Raw genomic sequence first — 18,255 nt, 5'->3', positions numbered from 1 at the left:
CGGCGGTGGTGGCGGCGGCGGTGGCAGCGCTTCGGGCCGTGGCATCTCGGGGTCCGTCGACAGGCAGTCGTCGTTGCTGCCGAGCGCCGAGTCGTCTTCGAGCGTGGCCTGGTGGAGCAGAGCCGGCCGCCGCGGCGCGGTGCCCGTCTCCTCCACCAGAGGGTTGGTGGACGAGCAACGCGACGGCGCCGGGCTGTAGGCCGAGCTGTAGCCGGACGAGCTCAAATTGGACTCAGAGTTGCTGTGCGCCGCGTCCGGCGCGAACGGCGCCAGCAGCAGACCGCTCGTGTGCCGCGTGCTGTCCGTGTCCGAGTCCTGTTCGCTCATGTTGCGCGACAGCTGGCGGCCAGGACGCGACTGAAGTTCCAGCGAGTCGGCGCGGCTCGCCTCGCGCAGGCATGGCGTTTTGCGGAGCATGCTGAGTGCGTGCGGCGCGCTCAGCTTACGCTCGCCGACGACAGGCGGCGCCAGCGGCGTCAGCGGCGCGTCGTCTGTCGGCGAGGCCGCCAGGAACGTGAACGACGGCACCGTCACCTCCAGTGGCGTCAACGGCGGTGGGGGCGGCGGCGGCAACGGTGTCGGTGGCGAGGTCGGCGGCGGCGGGCTGCCCTCCGCGTCACCGTCTTCCTCCGAGATTATGATAGCCGGCGGGCATGGCGGCGGCGCAGGCGGCGTCACCGGCAACGGCAGCTCCTCGCTCTCCGGCGACGTGTTGGTCGTCTCGATGATCACCATCGGGATGGGGAAGTTGCAGCTGTATTTTCGGTTGAACGTCGGCGACGGCGTGCGGTTGCTGGCGTCAGCGTTGATGTCCAGGGAAGCGCTACTGGTGCGCGACTGCTCGTTGCCCGACATGGACATGGTGGTGGACGCGTCCGAGTCCATGTCCGACACGCGGTGCTCCAGGTGGATATGGATCGGGTGGCGCGCCATCCGGATCGGCGTCGGCAGCGGCGACGGCGACGGCGTCGGCACCTCCGTGATGGGCGAGAGGCACCGGTAGTCGTGGCTGGGGATCTCGAGCGTCACCGACTGCGCCGAGACGGCGCCGCCGTTCTTCCCGTTGCCGCCAGCGTACACGGGGATCTCGAGGCTGTTGGCGGCGGTCTTCTCGGCGGCGGCGACGGCGCCCGGCGACGAGGGTCCGTTGGCCAGCGGCGCCTCGTCGCCGTGGTCCGAGTTGGCCGGACTGGACGGCGTCGAGACGGAGCGGCCGTTGGCCCAGCCGCGCAGCATCGACAGGATGCTGTCGGCGCTCGTGATCTTGGCGATGGGCCGGTGGCGCGGCGACGAGGGTGTCGACAGCGACTGGATGAGCGCCGAGCGGCGCACGGCGTCCGGCGTCAGGTCAGAGCCCGTCGACGTCGTCTCCACGGCGTCGTCGGGCGGCACGCAGGCCAAAGCCCGGCCACGCCGCTTGAACGAGAGCGATCGCCGCGACTGGCCGCCCAGCAGGCTCTGTGGCTTGTAGCTGCAGCTGGCCTCGCTGACACAGCTCAGGTCGGAGCCGGACGAGGTCATCATGTCGCGCGACACGTGCGACATGAGCGACGCGAACTTGACGCGCTTGTCAAACTTGCTGCCCATGATGTCATGGAACGAGGTGTCGGCCAGCGCCGTGTCGTCCACTGACTGCGGTCCTCTCTTCCGCTGGTCCTGGGGTGAACACCGGTATTCCAGCTCATTGATGCTTAACGATCGACAGTTTGGGTCACGAACAGCAAGCATCTCTGTACTCAATCCCTAACGATGGTCACATATACGCAGGGACCTGATGTTGTTTCAGATATCAAACTCGTGTATCAAATTGCTTTTAAACACGATAAAACTGGTATCGAACCCGCCAATACACCGACAACTGACGATCAACGGAGTGAATCATAAGCGCCAAGAGTCTGTGTCGCGTGGCGACGCCGCCCCCCCCCCCCCCCCCCCCCAGATGCGAAGGCTCTCGCCAGCTACCGGCGCAAAGCCGTAGCGCCCGTCTCACCCCGAGTTTCATCTCGGCCAGCTGGATGAACTCCTCGTAGCTTCTGCTGCGCTCGCTGAGCGGGTCGCGCGGCGTCACCAGGCCACGCAGGATGCCCCGCGACTCGACGTCCAGCTCGTGCGACTCCGCCGACGAGTTACGCTTGTAGTAGGGACAGCCCAGCGGCGAGCGCGAGCCTGCGCGGGGCCGGGCGGGGTCAATGCACGAGGCCGCCGGCCGGTCCCGACACAGCCAGCCGCCCATTTGCAGTCAGACGTAAGCAAATCAAGCTCAGAACGGACATCCTTGTCGGCTGCAAGCGGGGATCCATATCGCATGTTTTGGTAATTTATGACCGGCACTGGCAGACATTTAGTGTGGAGCGCAGTCTGTTATAGCTGGCGGCCGGCATATTGCAGGCGGTCATGAGCCAAATGCGCCTTGGACCAGGTTGGCCTGCCATACACAAGAAAAGGCACCCTACTAAATCCAGGCACCAAACAGTAGCGACAACACTACCCGAGCTGACCACAGGTACCTGCGCCGCTGCCAACCGCCGCTGCTGCGCCGGCAGCCGGCCTCACCTCGCCACCTCTCTCCTGACCTCACCTCGCCACCTCTCCCCCGCGCCGCGCCGTGCCGGGTCGCGCCGGGACGGGGCGGGGCGAGCGCGCGGCCCCGGCCGTCGGCGTCGCCTCACTTACGTCTGCGCTTGAGCGGCGCGCGGAAAAAGTCCTCGACGCTGCGGCGCAGGTCGTGGCCGGGCGACGACGCCACGGAGGAGAGCGACAGCAGCGAGACGCGCGAGGTCTTGCGCAGGCTAAGCCGCTGCAGGAAGCTGCGCTGCGGCGGCGGCGAGCTGGCCGGAGAGTCGCGCAGTAGCGCGTGCGACGCATGCGGCGACGGGATGTAGCCTAGGGGCGGCGCGCGGCCGTCAGCGCACGGACGGTGGCCGAGGCTGGCGCGCCGCACAGCGCTACACGACCAGGGCTACGTCGCTGCTACCGGGCGGGGCTACTCGACCAGTACGTGGCCGACAAACCTGACTCCTGGAGTTATACACGAGCCTGCTTTTATTGTAGCCGTGATCAGCGGGTTATTTCCTCCGCATGCATGGTGTGTAGGACACGACAATCGGCGTAAGATAACCAGTTTCTGTCATTGCGCTGGCAGTGCGCAAGACGACGGCCTTAAACGTTGACACCCTGATCTTCCACACCGCGGCAGGAATGCGCTCGCTTTCTGCAAGCAATGTTTGTGCGAGACGCAGACGTAAAGTACAAGTTCAGGCTCAGAGCAACCCATCTGCAAGTTTGGCGACGATAAACGATACAGAAACGCCAGAGCGCACTCGCGTGCACTGAGGCCAAATGCTGAGGCACTGAACGTCATTTTATCTGTGTGGGTACATGGGTCCATGTGAACTGTGCTTCCCATATGTCCGGGCGAGAGCGTCAAGCGTGCGTACATATATTCGTGTTTATATATTAGCATCATCGCAGTGCTGGCACCATGCTGTTTATGTTCTACGTGATGCATCATGTTACCAGCAAGAAACAGCACGCGATTCATTTGGAAATCACGAGCTGCCTGACAACGTCCCTGTCCGTGAAAGGAAAGACGTGATCAACTGAACATTGCATCCAGTTGTAATATAAAATTATTGTATGCTATACAACGCCTTGAAAGCATCTCAAATCAGATGACAACTGTGTACTGTTATCTTTTCTTGAAAAACCGCTGGATCAAAATTCGGACGGATGAACATGATATTAAGATCTTACGTATTTCGCAAGCCATCCATGCCTACAACTACAACAGCTGTCCCCAGGCCACAGGAGCGTCTCAAATGCGTGCGCTGTCAGCTGCCTTCAGAAATACCAACAAACTGTCGGGAGGTGTCTGAGAGAAGCACCGATCATGATACTTTCAAACGGAATAGCACACTTCACGCAATGCAGATCAGCTGCTCGAAAATTTCCGTTAAAAAAACTGAGCACGTGGTCTGTTCGGCGCGCACGCCAATCTTCTATCCAACCCCAAGTCTTCTATCCAACCCCGCCCATAATTGGCCGGTATTGCTGGGAGCTAACCACGCTAGAGCTTTACGTCTACGCAGCACCTCTGCACCGGAAGAACGGTGTCGCGTCGGCGCCAAGCACACAAGAACGCACACACGGCACACACTACTTTCAGCTGTGAGCGAACTATGTTCGTGCTGGCCTACACGCCTCACACCTACTTGTGTGACGCTACTGGGGTGCGCACGGTAATGCCACACTGGTCGGCTGGCTGTTACCTCTGGCCCTGGCGTCAGGCCGCGCGCTAGCGCTCGGCGGCTGCGCGCTGTTGATGGCCGCAGCGGGTCCGGCAGGCGCGCGGGGAGCTTCGCAACACCCGGTCAGGTCATGAGGATGTACGATGGACAAGTGTTGCGGCCAAGGTATGTGCAAGACTCATCAAGTGTCGCGCCAACGGCATATGCCTGACCCATCAAGTGTTGCGCCCTCGGTATATGCCTGACCCATGAAATGTTGCGCCCTCGGTATATCCAAGACTCATCAAGTGTTGCGCCCTCGGTCTATGCCTGACCCATCAAGTGTTGCGCCCACGGTATGTGCCTGACTTATGGGGTGTACGGCGATAGAGAAAACAGCGGAAGTAGTCCAGTGATGGTCAGTTTTTGATTGAAGTGTAGGCAGGGCACAGACACGGTTATGCGGAGTGGGGCGGCGCATCTCAGAGGGTTGAGTGTAGGCAGGAGGCACAGGCGGCGGCGCGCAATACAAGCTGCACGTCGCGAGCACCGCTTACTAATAAAACACAGACTGTGAAGACCCTAGAAGTCAAGGAAGAAACCGTAAAAGGTCCACCCAGCAAACGTACAAAACAGACAGAGGCATTCTCAAGAAGACGTTCTACGGGCACAAACGCAGAAGCAAGGGTCTCGACACCTCAGAGAAATGCGACTACCTTTACCAACTATGTCAAATGCGCTAGGTTGCCATATGCAGTTTTACGTATTTGGTCGCCATCTAACCACCAAGTCGCTTACGAAAACAGGGCTACTATTTTATGCAATGTGTATCATAACTGAGTGCATTCGCCGTAAATCGACCACCACAGGCCTCTGGAGCAGCAGGCTTTCCCAATATTACAACCTTTGCGTTTGTATCGCCATTGACCTTTCGGGCGTACCACCGGACGCCCCTAACGCTCCGTCATTTGTCTTCGATTATCAAGCTAAAAGCCTGATTGCGTGACTCGGGGACTTAGACATAACGACAGGATCCCAGCCAACCCGTTTTTTGTTACCAACTACCCTCAGTAGACCTTTGTATTCACAACCTGTCACGTCTTCCCAAGCACCCCGCGGTGTTCCGCCGTTTGAGGTGATGAAACCCTGAAGATTGGAGTCACCTTGACCATTAACGTGGAAGCAGCACTGATGTCAGACTTTTCCACTTCAATTTTAAATGCAGGTAGATCGATAAAAGTATGCACAGGCCCAAAGACGCACTGAAGTGTTATACGTTCAGCTTCAAATAAACACGTCGGTCTTGTCAAAACCATTCGCAGCATGAAACCCTCTTCACTTAATGAGTATCACCTGAGTGAACAGAAATATGAAATACTTATACTTAACGTTTAGTTTATGATGACAGTTCAGCTCCAGAACTATTAACACATCAAGTTTGATAAGATTTTGCTTTGTTGAACCAGCCGAATCAGTCAGATTCATCATCCACTTCGTTGTGGTAATAGCGACTTGCTTTTTCACTTCGTTTTTACCTTACACTGATGCCTTCTTCCTCTGAGCCAGGCGACTGTTGGCATTCAGTTACCATTTTTGACCGATCCCACCATTTTGGGCCTGGCTACCGTTTCTAATAAATTTCATTTCACATTGTATTGGTTACATTCGCGACCTGCTGGTGCCGACTCACCACCGTAGTATTTACTCTTCTCGATCTCCTCGGCGAAGAAGTGTTCAATCCTCTCGGCGAAGTGTTTCTTGATGCACCAGATGATGCCGATGACGACCATGACGACCGTGACGGTGATGAGGCCCAGCCAGAACGGCTCCTCGATCATCCGCTCGCTGAGTGGCTTGTACGGAATGTGCAGCACCCGGGTCTGGCAGTGGCGTCCTGTGCACCACAGGCCGCCATGAATGTTCATGTGCCACCCCACGGGCTCACAGTGCAACCTCAACTTCCGTGCGTAACGCTAGACGCAACGAACGGACGTCATAATATGACGTCATCACACGCCGACGTATCACACAATCCTTCGCCACTGTACAACGCCAGCGTAACGCAAACACCGCGTTCGTGGTCGTTGACGTCACACCACTAACGCGATTGAGTAAACGAGGCGGATCTTTACCGGAGTGGCATCACTTTACCCCGCATGAATATCACATAAAGCGGGCGATGACGTCATCCCAGTTCACAGCTGAGAAGGCAGGCTCCGGCGGCACGAGCCCCGGCTTTGCAACAGCTCTCCGCTATCCGTCCCGCGTACGGCACATCGACCAACGAGCTGACAGTCGCATCCCACGGAGCGCGGCCCGGAGGGCGGCCACGCCCGCCGGCAGATCACGTCACGTGACCGGTCGACCGGCGGACCGGCCCATCACGTGCGCCACTGACCCGACCACCAGCCGTGGCAGTGGCAGACGAAGGTGCTGTTGGCCTCGGCGCACAGGCCGCGGCCGTGGCACGGATTGTCGGCGCAGGGCGAGCGGCGCCGCTCGCAGCGCTCGCCCTCGTGCAGCGGGTCACAGTGGCACCGCACGCCGGCCGGCGTCGCCTCACACGTGCCAAACAGGCACAGCGACATCTCGCACGCTGGGATGTGGCAGAACAAGCCTGCCGGCGACACGGGGGCTGTGTCGCACGCTGCGGGCATGCACTGGAATGGTTAGGCCCAAAATGGTGGGGCCACATGCATACTTACGGCCCGTTGTCATTTAACCTTCATTCACCACAGGTTCTGTTCCATGAATTACTTGCATTGGGCTGTTTGCCTGCGCACACTGGGCAGTTAACAAGACGCAATTCCTTGACCTTTCAACAACTTACGAATGCATTGGCAGCTGAAACTGTACCAAACGATCGTCCGAAAATGGAACCAAACATAATAGACTGAAACAAAACTTAGCCATCAGGGATGCAGCCGACGAAAGAACCAGAGAGGCTCTCCTTCGACACGGATTTTTTCGTGTTTCACCACAGATCGCTTCCAACTGAAAGTTATAAATCAGCATGATGCGTGCTCACCGAGATCCGGTCCCGTCTCTCAGGAAAATCCTGGCAGCGCCCCTGTTAACTATCACCAACTTTTCCGTCTGGATCGACTGCAGTGTTACTTCCCGGCCGCCGTCGGCTCGGCGGCACGCTGCGAACCCTCACGCCCGGCTGGTGAGCGCCGGACCTAAAGTTGGCGAGCCCAGCGGCGCGGCGGCACTCACCCGCAAACTGGGCGGAACACGCGCAGACGGAGCGGCCGTCGCCCGGCACACACTTGCCGTCGTTCACGCACGGGCTGGCCCAGCACGGCTCGACGGCACCGCCGGACGCGCCGCTCTTGTTGTTGAAAGCCGCGTCTGCAACGTGGGACGAAGCTAAGTCCCGCTGTGGGAGGAGAGCGGGCCGGGAGGGGCGCTGAGCTGGCCCGCCTGATTGCTTTCAGCGGGCGGGTAGTAAGCCTGCTCGGTAAGCCTTCTTGGCCAATGGCTGCTGGTACTGCGGGGGCGTCGCCGGCTTCCGTGACTGCGGGGCCCGGTTACGCTGTCACGACACGCGCCGCTAGACGGCCTGACGGAAAATCTCTCGGCGGGCGAAAGGCTTCAGAACACTCTCCTAACAGGCAGTCGAAACATGAAAATTGAACTGCTATTGTTTTCTGTTAATTTCTGATGATTGCCTGTACAACACAGCTACAAACAATCAGAAACTCGATTTTAGATTACAGCAGTGTTGAAAGATATATCATTTGTTCAGATCAACTAATTCAGGTTGCATGAAGAGATCGGTTTATTCGTGTCGTGGAATTATATTGGGTTTGCATGCGCTGAATGCATGTATACAGACGACTTAAACGTGTGGAAACCAAATAAAGTGTAGCCGTACACGGCATGCGCTCGTAGAGACGACAGCCGATGCTTACGTGATGGACAAACACGCCAGCTGAACGATCTGGGCTTGCTCAGGTTATAGTAATCAACTGCTGACCTGTCGCTGACATAATCTGAGTACCGGAGGCTAGACAATTCAAAATATACATACGTATGGCAAAATGTAGACTAAGCGGGGTGATTTTCTTTTTAAATTAGTGGTCTTATCTCGCTCATTTGGGTCATATTTGCTGTCGCAAACCAGACAAACGGAAACCCCAGGTGATCGCTAGTTCATATTTCTTCATAACTGAAATTAATAAATCGCAGATGAGCAGATCATAATTAATCAGTCGACCGCAGATAAACCGCGACATGGGGCGACAACACATGACAGCGGGCGTCCGTGACAACACCATTCCGCTCATCATAAATTCCAGCTTGATCTACGGTGAGACCGTAAGTTGCTAAATAGCACGACGAAACCCCATGCACACTCCGTGCCACTACCGCTGCAAACAATGGATTGTGCCTGTGAACGCCTCACATAAACTGACTCCGCCGCGTGCTCGTAACGACTGAGCAGCAGCCACTGCGCACTTAGTCCCGGTCAGGTATTCCGCCTCATACGAGGGCGTTCTTCGTATGGGCTCCCGTCTCCCAGCGTTTCCCAGCGCCCATCGCCACACCCACCACTCCCCAGTGGTCCGTGCTGGTACGCCCCCGTGGCTCTGCGTGGGAGGCAGCGGCGCAGGCGAGGCAGCAGTGACCTCTGCGTAGGAGGCAGCGGCGCAGGCGAGGCGGCAGTGACCTCTGCGTGGGAGGCGGTGGCACAGGCGAGGCGGCAGTGGCCGGACGGCGCGTGACCCCAGCCCAGCCGGCCACGGATACGGCAGCCGTTCCAATCACGAGTCTCGGTCGCGTGCCAGTACTAACTGGATCACGGAGGTGCACCGCCGGCCGCGCCAGCCAACAGCCGGCGCACGTGCGCGACAGGGCGGGGCGCTGTGGCACGGGGCACAGTGGCCACTGCAGGAAGGCCCGTACATCCGGGCATCCAATGTCACAAGTAGCAGACGAGAATATAATACAAACCGTCGAATCTTCGTCTTTTTATCAGCAATCATCTTGGAATCAATCGAACTTTCCACAACGGGTTCGTTCTACGAAATTGAGATTTTCTCCTCTTTCTTCTCTGAACATTTTCGTTTGTACCTTAACTTTCATCCTGTCTCCATTATCTCACTTTCCGCTTTCCGTGCGCGTGCGTGCGTGCGTGCGTGCGTGCGTGCGTGCGTGGCGTGCGTGCGTGCGTGTGTGGTGGCGTGTGTGTGTGTGGTGTGTGTGTGTGTGTGGTGTGTGGTGTGTGTGTGTGTGTGTGTGTGTGTGTGTGTGTGTGTGTGTGTGTGTTGTGTGTGTGTGTGTGTGTGTGTGTGTGTTGTTTGTGTGTGTGTGTGTGTGTGTGTGTTGTGTGTGTGTGTGTGTGTGTGGTGTGTGTGTGTGCTGATGTGTGTGTGTGTGTGTGTGTGTGTGTGGGTGTGTGTGTGTGTGTGTGTGTGTGTGTGGTGTGTGTGTGTGTGTGTGTGTGTGTGTGTGTGTGTGGTGTGTGTGTAAGCCAACCATGCATGTAACCTCGGCCGTGTCTCGCTGGCCATCTCTCCCCAGCCCCGGCCCGCGGCCACAGCTCTTGTTGCGGCTCTCGGCCGCAGCTGCAGGCCACAGCTCTTGGCCGCGGCTGCAGGCCGCGCCCGTCGTCAGCAGCCTCACCTGGAACGGCAGCGTAGCTGACGCTGACCGGCAGCTGGTCCGGCGCGGTCGAGGCGCGGCGGCGCCGACGTCGCCGCCGCCGCCGGTCGGCGCCCGGCCCGCGCACCTCCGTCACCGTCAGCACGTGCAGGTATGAGCGGATGGTGGCGGTGCGGCGTGTCGCGCCCGCGCACAGCCACCAATGGGAGCCGCCGCCCGGCGCGTAGTCATCCGAGATGTGAACGAAGCCCTGCAGCACAGAGGACACATTTGGCTGTATTAACATGCATATTGTAGGGGCTGAACGCAGCGTAAAACCTTCTTTAGTTGCGTACATAGAACGTTGCGGTATCTTGGGCTACATTTGGCACCTTTTTCGGCTGTTCGTCCTTCACACTTTTATATTCCTGCACGATTTAAGTGTTACTGCCAATAGGTTCCATATACTCGTCGCTTTGCGTTTGGTGAGGCTGAAATGATTTTCTTTAGAAGCACGTTTTAGCTGCATTCTAGAGCGTACAATATTCCGTTTTGGGAAGACCATTTGTTTTACTGATGGCTTTTGAGGCTTTCAGACAAGTGATAGACTGCGTGACAATATTCTTATGAGGGAGCAAAAATAAAACAAAACAAAACACAACAAAGACAAAACAAAATAAAGCAAAAACTAAAGCATTCATAAGCACTTGTAGGCCAAGATGGCTCGTGACTTGCCTGACAAACATTAGGGCGCAAATCCATGCAGATCCGTTGTGATTTTAAACCGTCAGCCTTCGTGAACGCCAACTCATCGCGAGTTACACAGCAGATGGCTGGCATGCAAATCGGCCCGGGTGTATAGTGATTTACTGGCGGTTGGCCCATTCCGTGTAAGTGAATCACAACGCATCGTGATATACCTAGAAATGCTTGAAAAGTGAATAGTGATGCATCACGTCATGTGCTGGACCGCAAAGAGGACGGAAGGAGGCACGAATCTTGCACGAGCTGTGGGGCTGGAGGCTCTGAGCCCTGCCAATCTCGTACCAGGTCATGCCGTGTATTGCACGAGCTGCGGGGCTGGAGGCTATGAGCCCTGCCAATCTCGCACCAGGTCATGCCGTGTACTGCACAAGCTGTGGGGATGGAGGCTCTGAGCGCTGTCAATCTCGCACCAGGTCATACTATGTATTGCACGAGCTGTGGGGCTGGAGGCTCTGAGCCCTGCCAATCTCGCACCAGGTCATGCCGTGTATTGCACGAGCTGTGGGGATGGAGGCTATGAGCCCTGCCAATCTCGTACCAGGTCATACCGTGTACTGCACGAGCTGTGGGGTCGGAGGCCTTGAGCCCTGCCAATCTCGCACCAGGTCATGCCGTGTATTGCACGAGCTGTGGGGTTGGAGGCTCTGAGCCCTGCCAATCTCGCACCAGGTCATACCGTGTATTGCACGAGCTGTGGGGTTGGAGGCTCTGAGCCCTGCCAATCTCGCACGAGGTCATACCGTGTATTGCACGAGCTGTGGGGCTGGAGGCTCTGAGCCCTGCCAATCTCGCACCAGGTCATACCGTGCATTGCACGAGCTGTGGGGTTGGAGGCTCTGAGCCCTGCCACGCATGTCTGGCTCTGTTATGTGCCAGAAAAACAGCGTGTAAGAACATTCCAAAAGCCCAAGTCGACTCCACTGTACGTTCTTTACAATCGACAGGGAAAGGAGTTCTGTAGTTAGGTTTGCTCTGAATACAGAGGGGTGCAATAGAACACATGCCCGTGGTTTAGACCGGGGACAAATAAACGAAAATTATTCAGAAAGTCTGGTAAGATCACGTCAGCGACTGTGTCATAGTGGCATGCACTGAGAACTGCTCCCAAGTGTGCTATTATTTTTAAATACTGTAGTTTATGCATGCTTCATGTTATACTCCATGCGCCCGTCATGCCCATCGCCCGCGCCTCGACTGGCTAAGATGTGGCCCACAGTGGGCGGGCGGGCGCCTCCTCTCCGCTCGCGCCGTGCCGATGCTGCTGCCCTCCCTATCGACCGGGCGGCAGGCGGGGCTCATGCAGGTGGTCTCCTGCCGGCCCCTGCGCTCCCATGGGACGGCGCCTTTCATGTGGCGTGCATAACAAGACGGGTGAACGTCATCACTCGCGCAGCCGGGGAGTCCAGTGCCATAATATGGTATATCGCTCGGTGGAAAACCGTGGCAAAGTACGTGTTTGTCTCGCTTGGTAGAGGGGCTCAATCCATGCAAAGGGCGCAGTAGGTACCAAAATACGTAAAAGGCCTCGCTGTGTTAGAAAAATGCGGACGAAATTTGCATTCTTAAATAAATCGCACTGGTTGTCTAGTTTCACTAAAACTTGGTGGGTAGCTTGTGCGCTTGGCATCAATGCGACAATCTTGTACCGTTTGGATATGTACGTAACCATGGCCCATGCCTGAAACATCGCACTTTTCAAGGGCCTAGACTACAGACTAAACTAATTGGCATACGAAGGATTCATTTTAACATGCGAAACGGAACACTGATATCATCAGTGTGACAACGTAATTACGTTAATGATGTTATCACCGCTGATAACATCAGTGCTGGAAATAAGATCAGAACGAAACAGACCCGAGGCTGCTTGTCTTGAAAATTAAGAGATGAGCGCTTGGTGTCTTAGCACATGCATATCCAAGCAAAAATCTAGCTATTTTAGTGCAAATACCCATATCGATGTGAAACAGTTGCTCGAAGCGGACCGGACGTCTCCAGTTTCCAGGAATAAGCTCAACCGTACCAACGGTGTGGCTGCTGGCCATCCCAGCGGCCCTAGGCGCTGGACATTGTGTGTGTGTGTGTGTGTGTGTGTGTGTGTGTGTGTGTGTGTGTGTGTGTGTGTGTGTGTGTGGTGTGTGTGTGTGTGTGTGTGTGTGTGTGTGTGTGTGTGTGTGTGTGTGTGTGTGTGTGTGTGTGTGTGTGTGTGTGTGTGTGTGTGTGTGTGTGTGTGTGTGTGTGTGTGTGTGTGTGTGTGTGTGTGTGTGTGTGTGTGTGTGTGTGTGTGTGTGTGTGTGCGCGCATATGAAAGTGCCCATAAGTTTGTTACTGACGCATCAAAGTTGGATATGACGAGTACGCGTCACCACTAAACTTGATATGCAACCCAATGCTTTGAATCCGCCGATTTTAGGATCATTGCAAGGTATAAGCGCCCAAATATTGTTCTCATTCGTGCCAAAATGTTTAATCGATAGCATAGGCCCAAATGGGATCCGTTTGCACTGTTCGCGACTATCCACAGGTTCAGGTCGCTGGTCTGACGTGACTTGGGTGTGTGACCTCATGTCTTTGGTGTGACCTTAGACCTGAGCTTTTGACGACATATGACGACAAGTTGTGAATTACATCGTGTACTTTACAAGCCCGGTTACCACTTGCAAATAAATCAAAAGGAAAGTGGTACTAACATTTGATTGCACAACTGGGTAGCAAAAGAACCTGGGACAAAAAGTCACTTGCGTTCAAACAGGCAGTTATTGACGGAACTTGTAACTGCTGGGTGTTTTGTCCTCACCCAATACTGGCTTGGCGCATCCCATATAGAGCACCAATTATCAAAAATCTTAAAGCAATATTGCTAAAGAGTAATGAAAACTCAAGCCCTTTAATTATGTCAAGCTGGAATAATGAAGAACACTAAGACACGAGCGAAATGTATAAGCTGGAATATTTTGCCTAGTGAGCTGCTGAATCAAGCATCTACCAATACCAAAACCGTTAAGCCTTGATAAAATCTTGCAAAAGCACATCTCAGACCGGGCTACTTCAACATTGAATTTCACCGGCGAAGGTCACCTCCCAGCAGTTTATCGCGGCGCGGACGTGCTATCGATTCCGGGAACAAAGGGCGCACGGGTCGCGGTACCACCTGCTCGGGCGGACTGGCCGCCACTGCGGGAGTGCGTACGTCGCGTGCGCTGCCGCCAATCGGCAGCCATTATCCGGTGCCACCGGTCGACACGTGATGACCGGCAGAAATAATGCATGGGCGCGATTCCCCCGCTGCTGCGAATCGGCGACCGCCCCCAGCATGACAGCTCCGGAATAATGACGGGAGCACCGGCGGCACTATGTCCTGACGCGCGGCACGCATCCTGCTACGGCCCGGCCGCTCTACGGCGAGGGCGGCGTGCTACAGTGCCGAGGCCGCGAGAGCATCAGGGAGAGGCCCGGCACGTGACGAAGCATATCTCAAAAACATACTCTAGTGAGACTTCAGGACTAGTTGTATCTTAAGGTAGGACTAGGTAGTGTCGCCGCAGCACCGTCAAGACATGATACAGATATCTACTTTAATTATTTTGGGGCCCAAATTACACTGCCAACGCTTTGTAACAGTAACACGCTTCTACCCTGCAGACGCCACCACCGTCGTCATGACAACCATCGGGTGCACCTCTACTCGTGCGAGAAAAAAAACGAACGTTTGTGGCTGGCCCAGCGGACAAGGGCCTATTACCGGGAGGAGCATTGGTTGAAGTTTGGACCAGTTACATTACATGGATCATGTGATACTCCCATTCTCAAAGCCAGAAAGCACTTCGAAAAAAGCCAATGTGGTAAACGCCATATCGGGGAACGCCGCATAAGGGAAAATCAAAGCCATGGTATAACGCTTCGTTGAATTCGCGGGAAAATAGCTTCACGTTTGCTAGTATTTTTGTCTAAGCAGGATGTTTCAGGCTTTCGTAGCATATATCACACGAACATTTTGACGCATTTTGATACAGCACACACATAATGTGCTGCAAGCATAACAGGGCACACGCGTTTCAAAAAGCAAGGGAAACCTAATCTATTGCTATCTTAGTGGTGAACAGGGAGCCAAATGAGATTTCTCCAGCGGGGTCGGCTACTTCAAAAATCAAAATTGTGATCTTTTCAGAACGATATCGAGAAAACTGGTATTACTGATAAAATTGTGCGTGTCTGATAACTAGCGCAAAGCCTAAAAACAGGCGAGATACTCCCTTTAAGGTGACAGAGCTTGTAATGCTTAACCGCTTTCCTACCCAGCGTCCCGCCCATTTTGCTTCTTGAGCATTAGCATAAGATATGAGTCAAAATGGCAACACATTGTTTTCCGTTTGAAAAGCCATACTTAAAGGAGTCGGCTTCTATCTGAGTAGCAATCTGACCTTAAGTACAGCTTAGGATACCTCCTAGAACTTGAACACCGCCAGCCCCAGCATAATTCTCGCGTCTTTGCCGGTGCTCCCCCCCCCCCCCCCCCTATCTCTGCCCAGAGGCACAGGTGGGCTCGGGTCAAACGCGGCACCAGCGCCGGAGCTAATCAAGGTAATGCCGACTTCGCCTCCGACCAAACAAGCGGCCATTGTCGCGGGGATATTTGTCGCCGGTCTCGCAGTGGCTGTGACAATAGCTAACGTCGATGGCCGGACCCCTACCTGGGACATAGCGGGCAGTTGGGGAGGAGGGGGGGGGGGGGGCGCTGAGGTTGACCGGAGCCGGCCCCAGACAGGAGGAAAGGTTAACAAGGACGATCCTTCCTGCTCGGAATTTCTGAGGTAGCTTTGTGTGGCCATAAGAATACAAAAGGAGTTCTGACCAGCAGACAAAGCGCAGGGATAGGTCCGTACAGCTGCCAACAGTGCAAAACTTGCTCTAGATGGCTGGTGACGTGGATGAGTCACTCTGTACAAACGCAAAGGTGCTGGAGTTCGGATGCGGCCGCTTTATTTAAAAAAGAGCTATTGACGGAGGCCGGGACGGTCGTGTTAAGCTCCAGAACAGCTTTGGCCGGCTGGGTTCGCGTAGATCATTTGTTGGATGGCTGGCGAACCACGGAAAAGGTCGGCAGCAGCTCACAGCTGCCTTGCTCATGATACGCACTCGGGCCGAATTTATGGCGCGCCGTCGGCTAGTTCTCCGTCTGCAGTTTACGAGCTGGCGGTAAGAGGAGAAGGCGGGCGCAGGAGAGCAGATTCGCGGCAAGAGCGGCGCTCATCTGGTGCGTGGAGGCGGCGGCCGCGCAGGCACCGCGTTCGAATTGGAGCCGAAATAAGCTGCGAAATACTCGGCGACAGGCGCGTAAATGGCGCTATTCGGCCGCACAGCGAACCCATCCCCAAGGACGACGCAAAATGAACAGAGGAAGCGGACACGATGGCGGACTGATCCCGAACCAGAAAACAGATCTATCTCTCGATACGACAGGAGACTGCCCTGCCATTCGCCGTTCCCAAGATCAGCAGCATCACGTGGAATGCAGTTTGGTTTAAATTTCATAAGCTTACAACCAGTGCCAGCAATCAGATTAATAAATATACACACATATAGATAGTCGAATACAGAATGCATACATTCAGAATAGAACCGTTAAAAATGCATTACTGGACTCGCCATATAGTGTATTTAAGTAAAACCATGCTGTGCATTTTTGGGGCCGCAATAAAAGCCTATACGGATGACAATAATTTGCCAACATGATTCCCCCGGCTTCGAGTACATGCAAAGTTTAAATTTTCTGACTTTCAAATTTGTTGACAGCCGGGCTAGCTCGGCTACTGGCAGTACCAGCAGCTGGCTACCTATAGCCACTGGTGACAGGTAAGAACGAGATAAACATGGAGAAACTAGAAACAAGCAAACATCAAGCCGAACATTCAGCAGCCGGCTATCAGACATATGCAATGGCCTGTTCACACACGCATGCACGAACGCACGCACACGCACGTGCATCAGTCACCGCATTCACACCGCCCGGCCCGCACACACACACGCGCGCACGTGGCTTACCCCCGGTCCGCCGCAGGGCGCGTCCACCAGCGAGCCGACGAAGACGAGTCGCAGCGCCACGTTGTGACCGGGCGCGGCCGCCAGCCTGTGCGACACGCGGTATTTGAGCGGCCCCAGCAGCAGCACCTCCGGCAGCCGGCGCGACTCGGCTGACGTCACGGACACCGGCAGCCGCTCGTCGACGGTCGCCGCTGGAACGAAAGGCGCGCTGTGACGGCGCGGGCAGAGGCGGCGACGCGGCGACAGCGGCGCTCGCGGCGACTGGCGGCGACCGGTGGTTCGGAAGGCGGTCACCGCTACGGGTGACTCGTTCCACTGCGTGTGCGCGCGATGTGGAATGCTGCTGTCAGCAGCTGACGCGTCGTCGACACGGCCGGCAGCGGACCACCACCGTCCTTCAGAACGCTCAGACGACGGCTGCTCGGTAACCGGGGGTCCGCCGCCCGCCGTCCCACCGAGCTCCATCGCGCTCGGCCGGCTCGGCCGCGTGCGGTGGCCGGGGCGAGTCTGGCTCCCGGCTCAGGCAGCTCTCCCACCACCGCGCGGAGCCGGGGCGGCCACGCACCACTCACCGGCTCTGAACGTGAGCTGATAGCCGCGGGCAGTGTTCAGGTCATCCTCCGTGTGCAGGTGAAGGCGGACGTAGGGGCCGGGCGCCAGCACCACTGACCCCTGGTGGCCACACAGACGGCGAGAGAGCGGCGGCGGCGACCTCAGGTCGGCCACGCTGCTCACCTCCAGCCAGCCGAGCTTGCACGGCAGGTCGAGGTCGGACACGTGCAGCGTCAAACGCGAGGCACCTGAAAAGTAGGCATGCGTAACGGGTAGCCTGCAATGGACGGCAGTCACAGACGAGCGCCCTGAGGCTGTTTTATGAGCAAAGGAAGCCCCTATACCTGCACATCTTTTTATGACGAGCTTAAGACGCCGGGGGTCATATTAGCGTCCAGAGGTCATGCACCGCTGGTCTCCGCGCCCGGACCCCGCGTGGGAGCCGAAAGCCGTAACCACCCGGCCATTACGCCCGCTCTCATTCCCACGCGAATCGTAATGCCATCACGCCCATTAAAGCCATGACTTACAACGATAAAAGCCAAATTACGTCTGAGAGCTCTATTCCGTCTGCCAAAGGTTGCCCCAGAACGCCCACGCCAAACAGATTTTGACGCATTTGTAAGCCAGCCCGTCACATGGTGCAATATGTGCGGACCGAAATAGCATATACACTGGCTGACAAGCCTTCCAACTGATATTGACGAAGCCAAACACTGAAACTTGCCATGCAAAGTCCGACGATGAGACTTCAAGTTTTAAGATAGCTCGTTCACAGGTTTGTGCCATGTAGTAAATGTTTTTGGCACGCAGTTACGAGCATAGAACAAACATGCAAACACACGGGCTGCGACGAAACTTTGCGAAGTCCATGTTTCATGGGGTCCAGTTCCAACAGTTTCAGCGATCGTAAACTCATGGATATGCGGTTTCAAACTGCACAGTCAGCTTGAAATTGCGCCCTGCGACGCCCCACACTCATAACTTGCGATATCTGTCGTAACACAGCAAATCAGAGCAGTGAAAAGTTTACGGGGCTGGAAAAGTTTGACACTTGTGCGGTGATGATGTTTGAGCCGCT

General features: G+C 55.9%; 1 protein-coding gene across 1 annotated transcript in view; it reads right to left on the bottom strand.

Annotated features, from left to right (window-relative positions):
* The window catches only part of LOC119097243 (uncharacterized), a 38,039-nt gene that overhangs the window by 11,939 nt on the left and 7,845 nt on the right, over positions 1 to 18,255 (bottom strand). The window contains exons 2-10 of the mRNA XM_037220294.1: positions 17,195 to 17,422; positions 16,623 to 16,813; positions 9,964 to 10,086; positions 7,446 to 7,608; positions 6,625 to 6,843; positions 5,917 to 6,120; positions 2,674 to 2,883; positions 1,991 to 2,166; positions 31 to 1,656 (exon numbers count right to left, since the gene is read on the bottom strand). Coding sequence (XP_037076189.1) covers positions 31 to 1,656; positions 1,991 to 2,166; positions 2,674 to 2,883; positions 5,917 to 6,120; positions 6,625 to 6,843; positions 7,446 to 7,608; positions 9,964 to 10,086; positions 16,623 to 16,813; positions 17,195 to 17,422 — 3,140 coding nt within the window. The remainder of the gene's footprint in view (positions 1 to 30; positions 1,657 to 1,990; positions 2,167 to 2,673; positions 2,884 to 5,916; positions 6,121 to 6,624; positions 6,844 to 7,445; positions 7,609 to 9,963; positions 10,087 to 16,622; positions 16,814 to 17,194; positions 17,423 to 18,255) is intronic.

This window comes from Pollicipes pollicipes, unplaced genomic scaffold (assembly GCF_011947565.3).
Source record: "Pollicipes pollicipes isolate AB1234 unplaced genomic scaffold, Ppol_2.1 Scaffold_4295;HRSCAF=5057_pilon_pilon_pilon, whole genome shotgun sequence".
Classification (NCBI taxonomy): Eukaryota; Metazoa; Arthropoda; class Thecostraca; order Pollicipedomorpha; family Pollicipedidae; genus Pollicipes; species Pollicipes pollicipes.
This window is presented reverse-complemented; position numbering and strand designations above follow the sequence as displayed.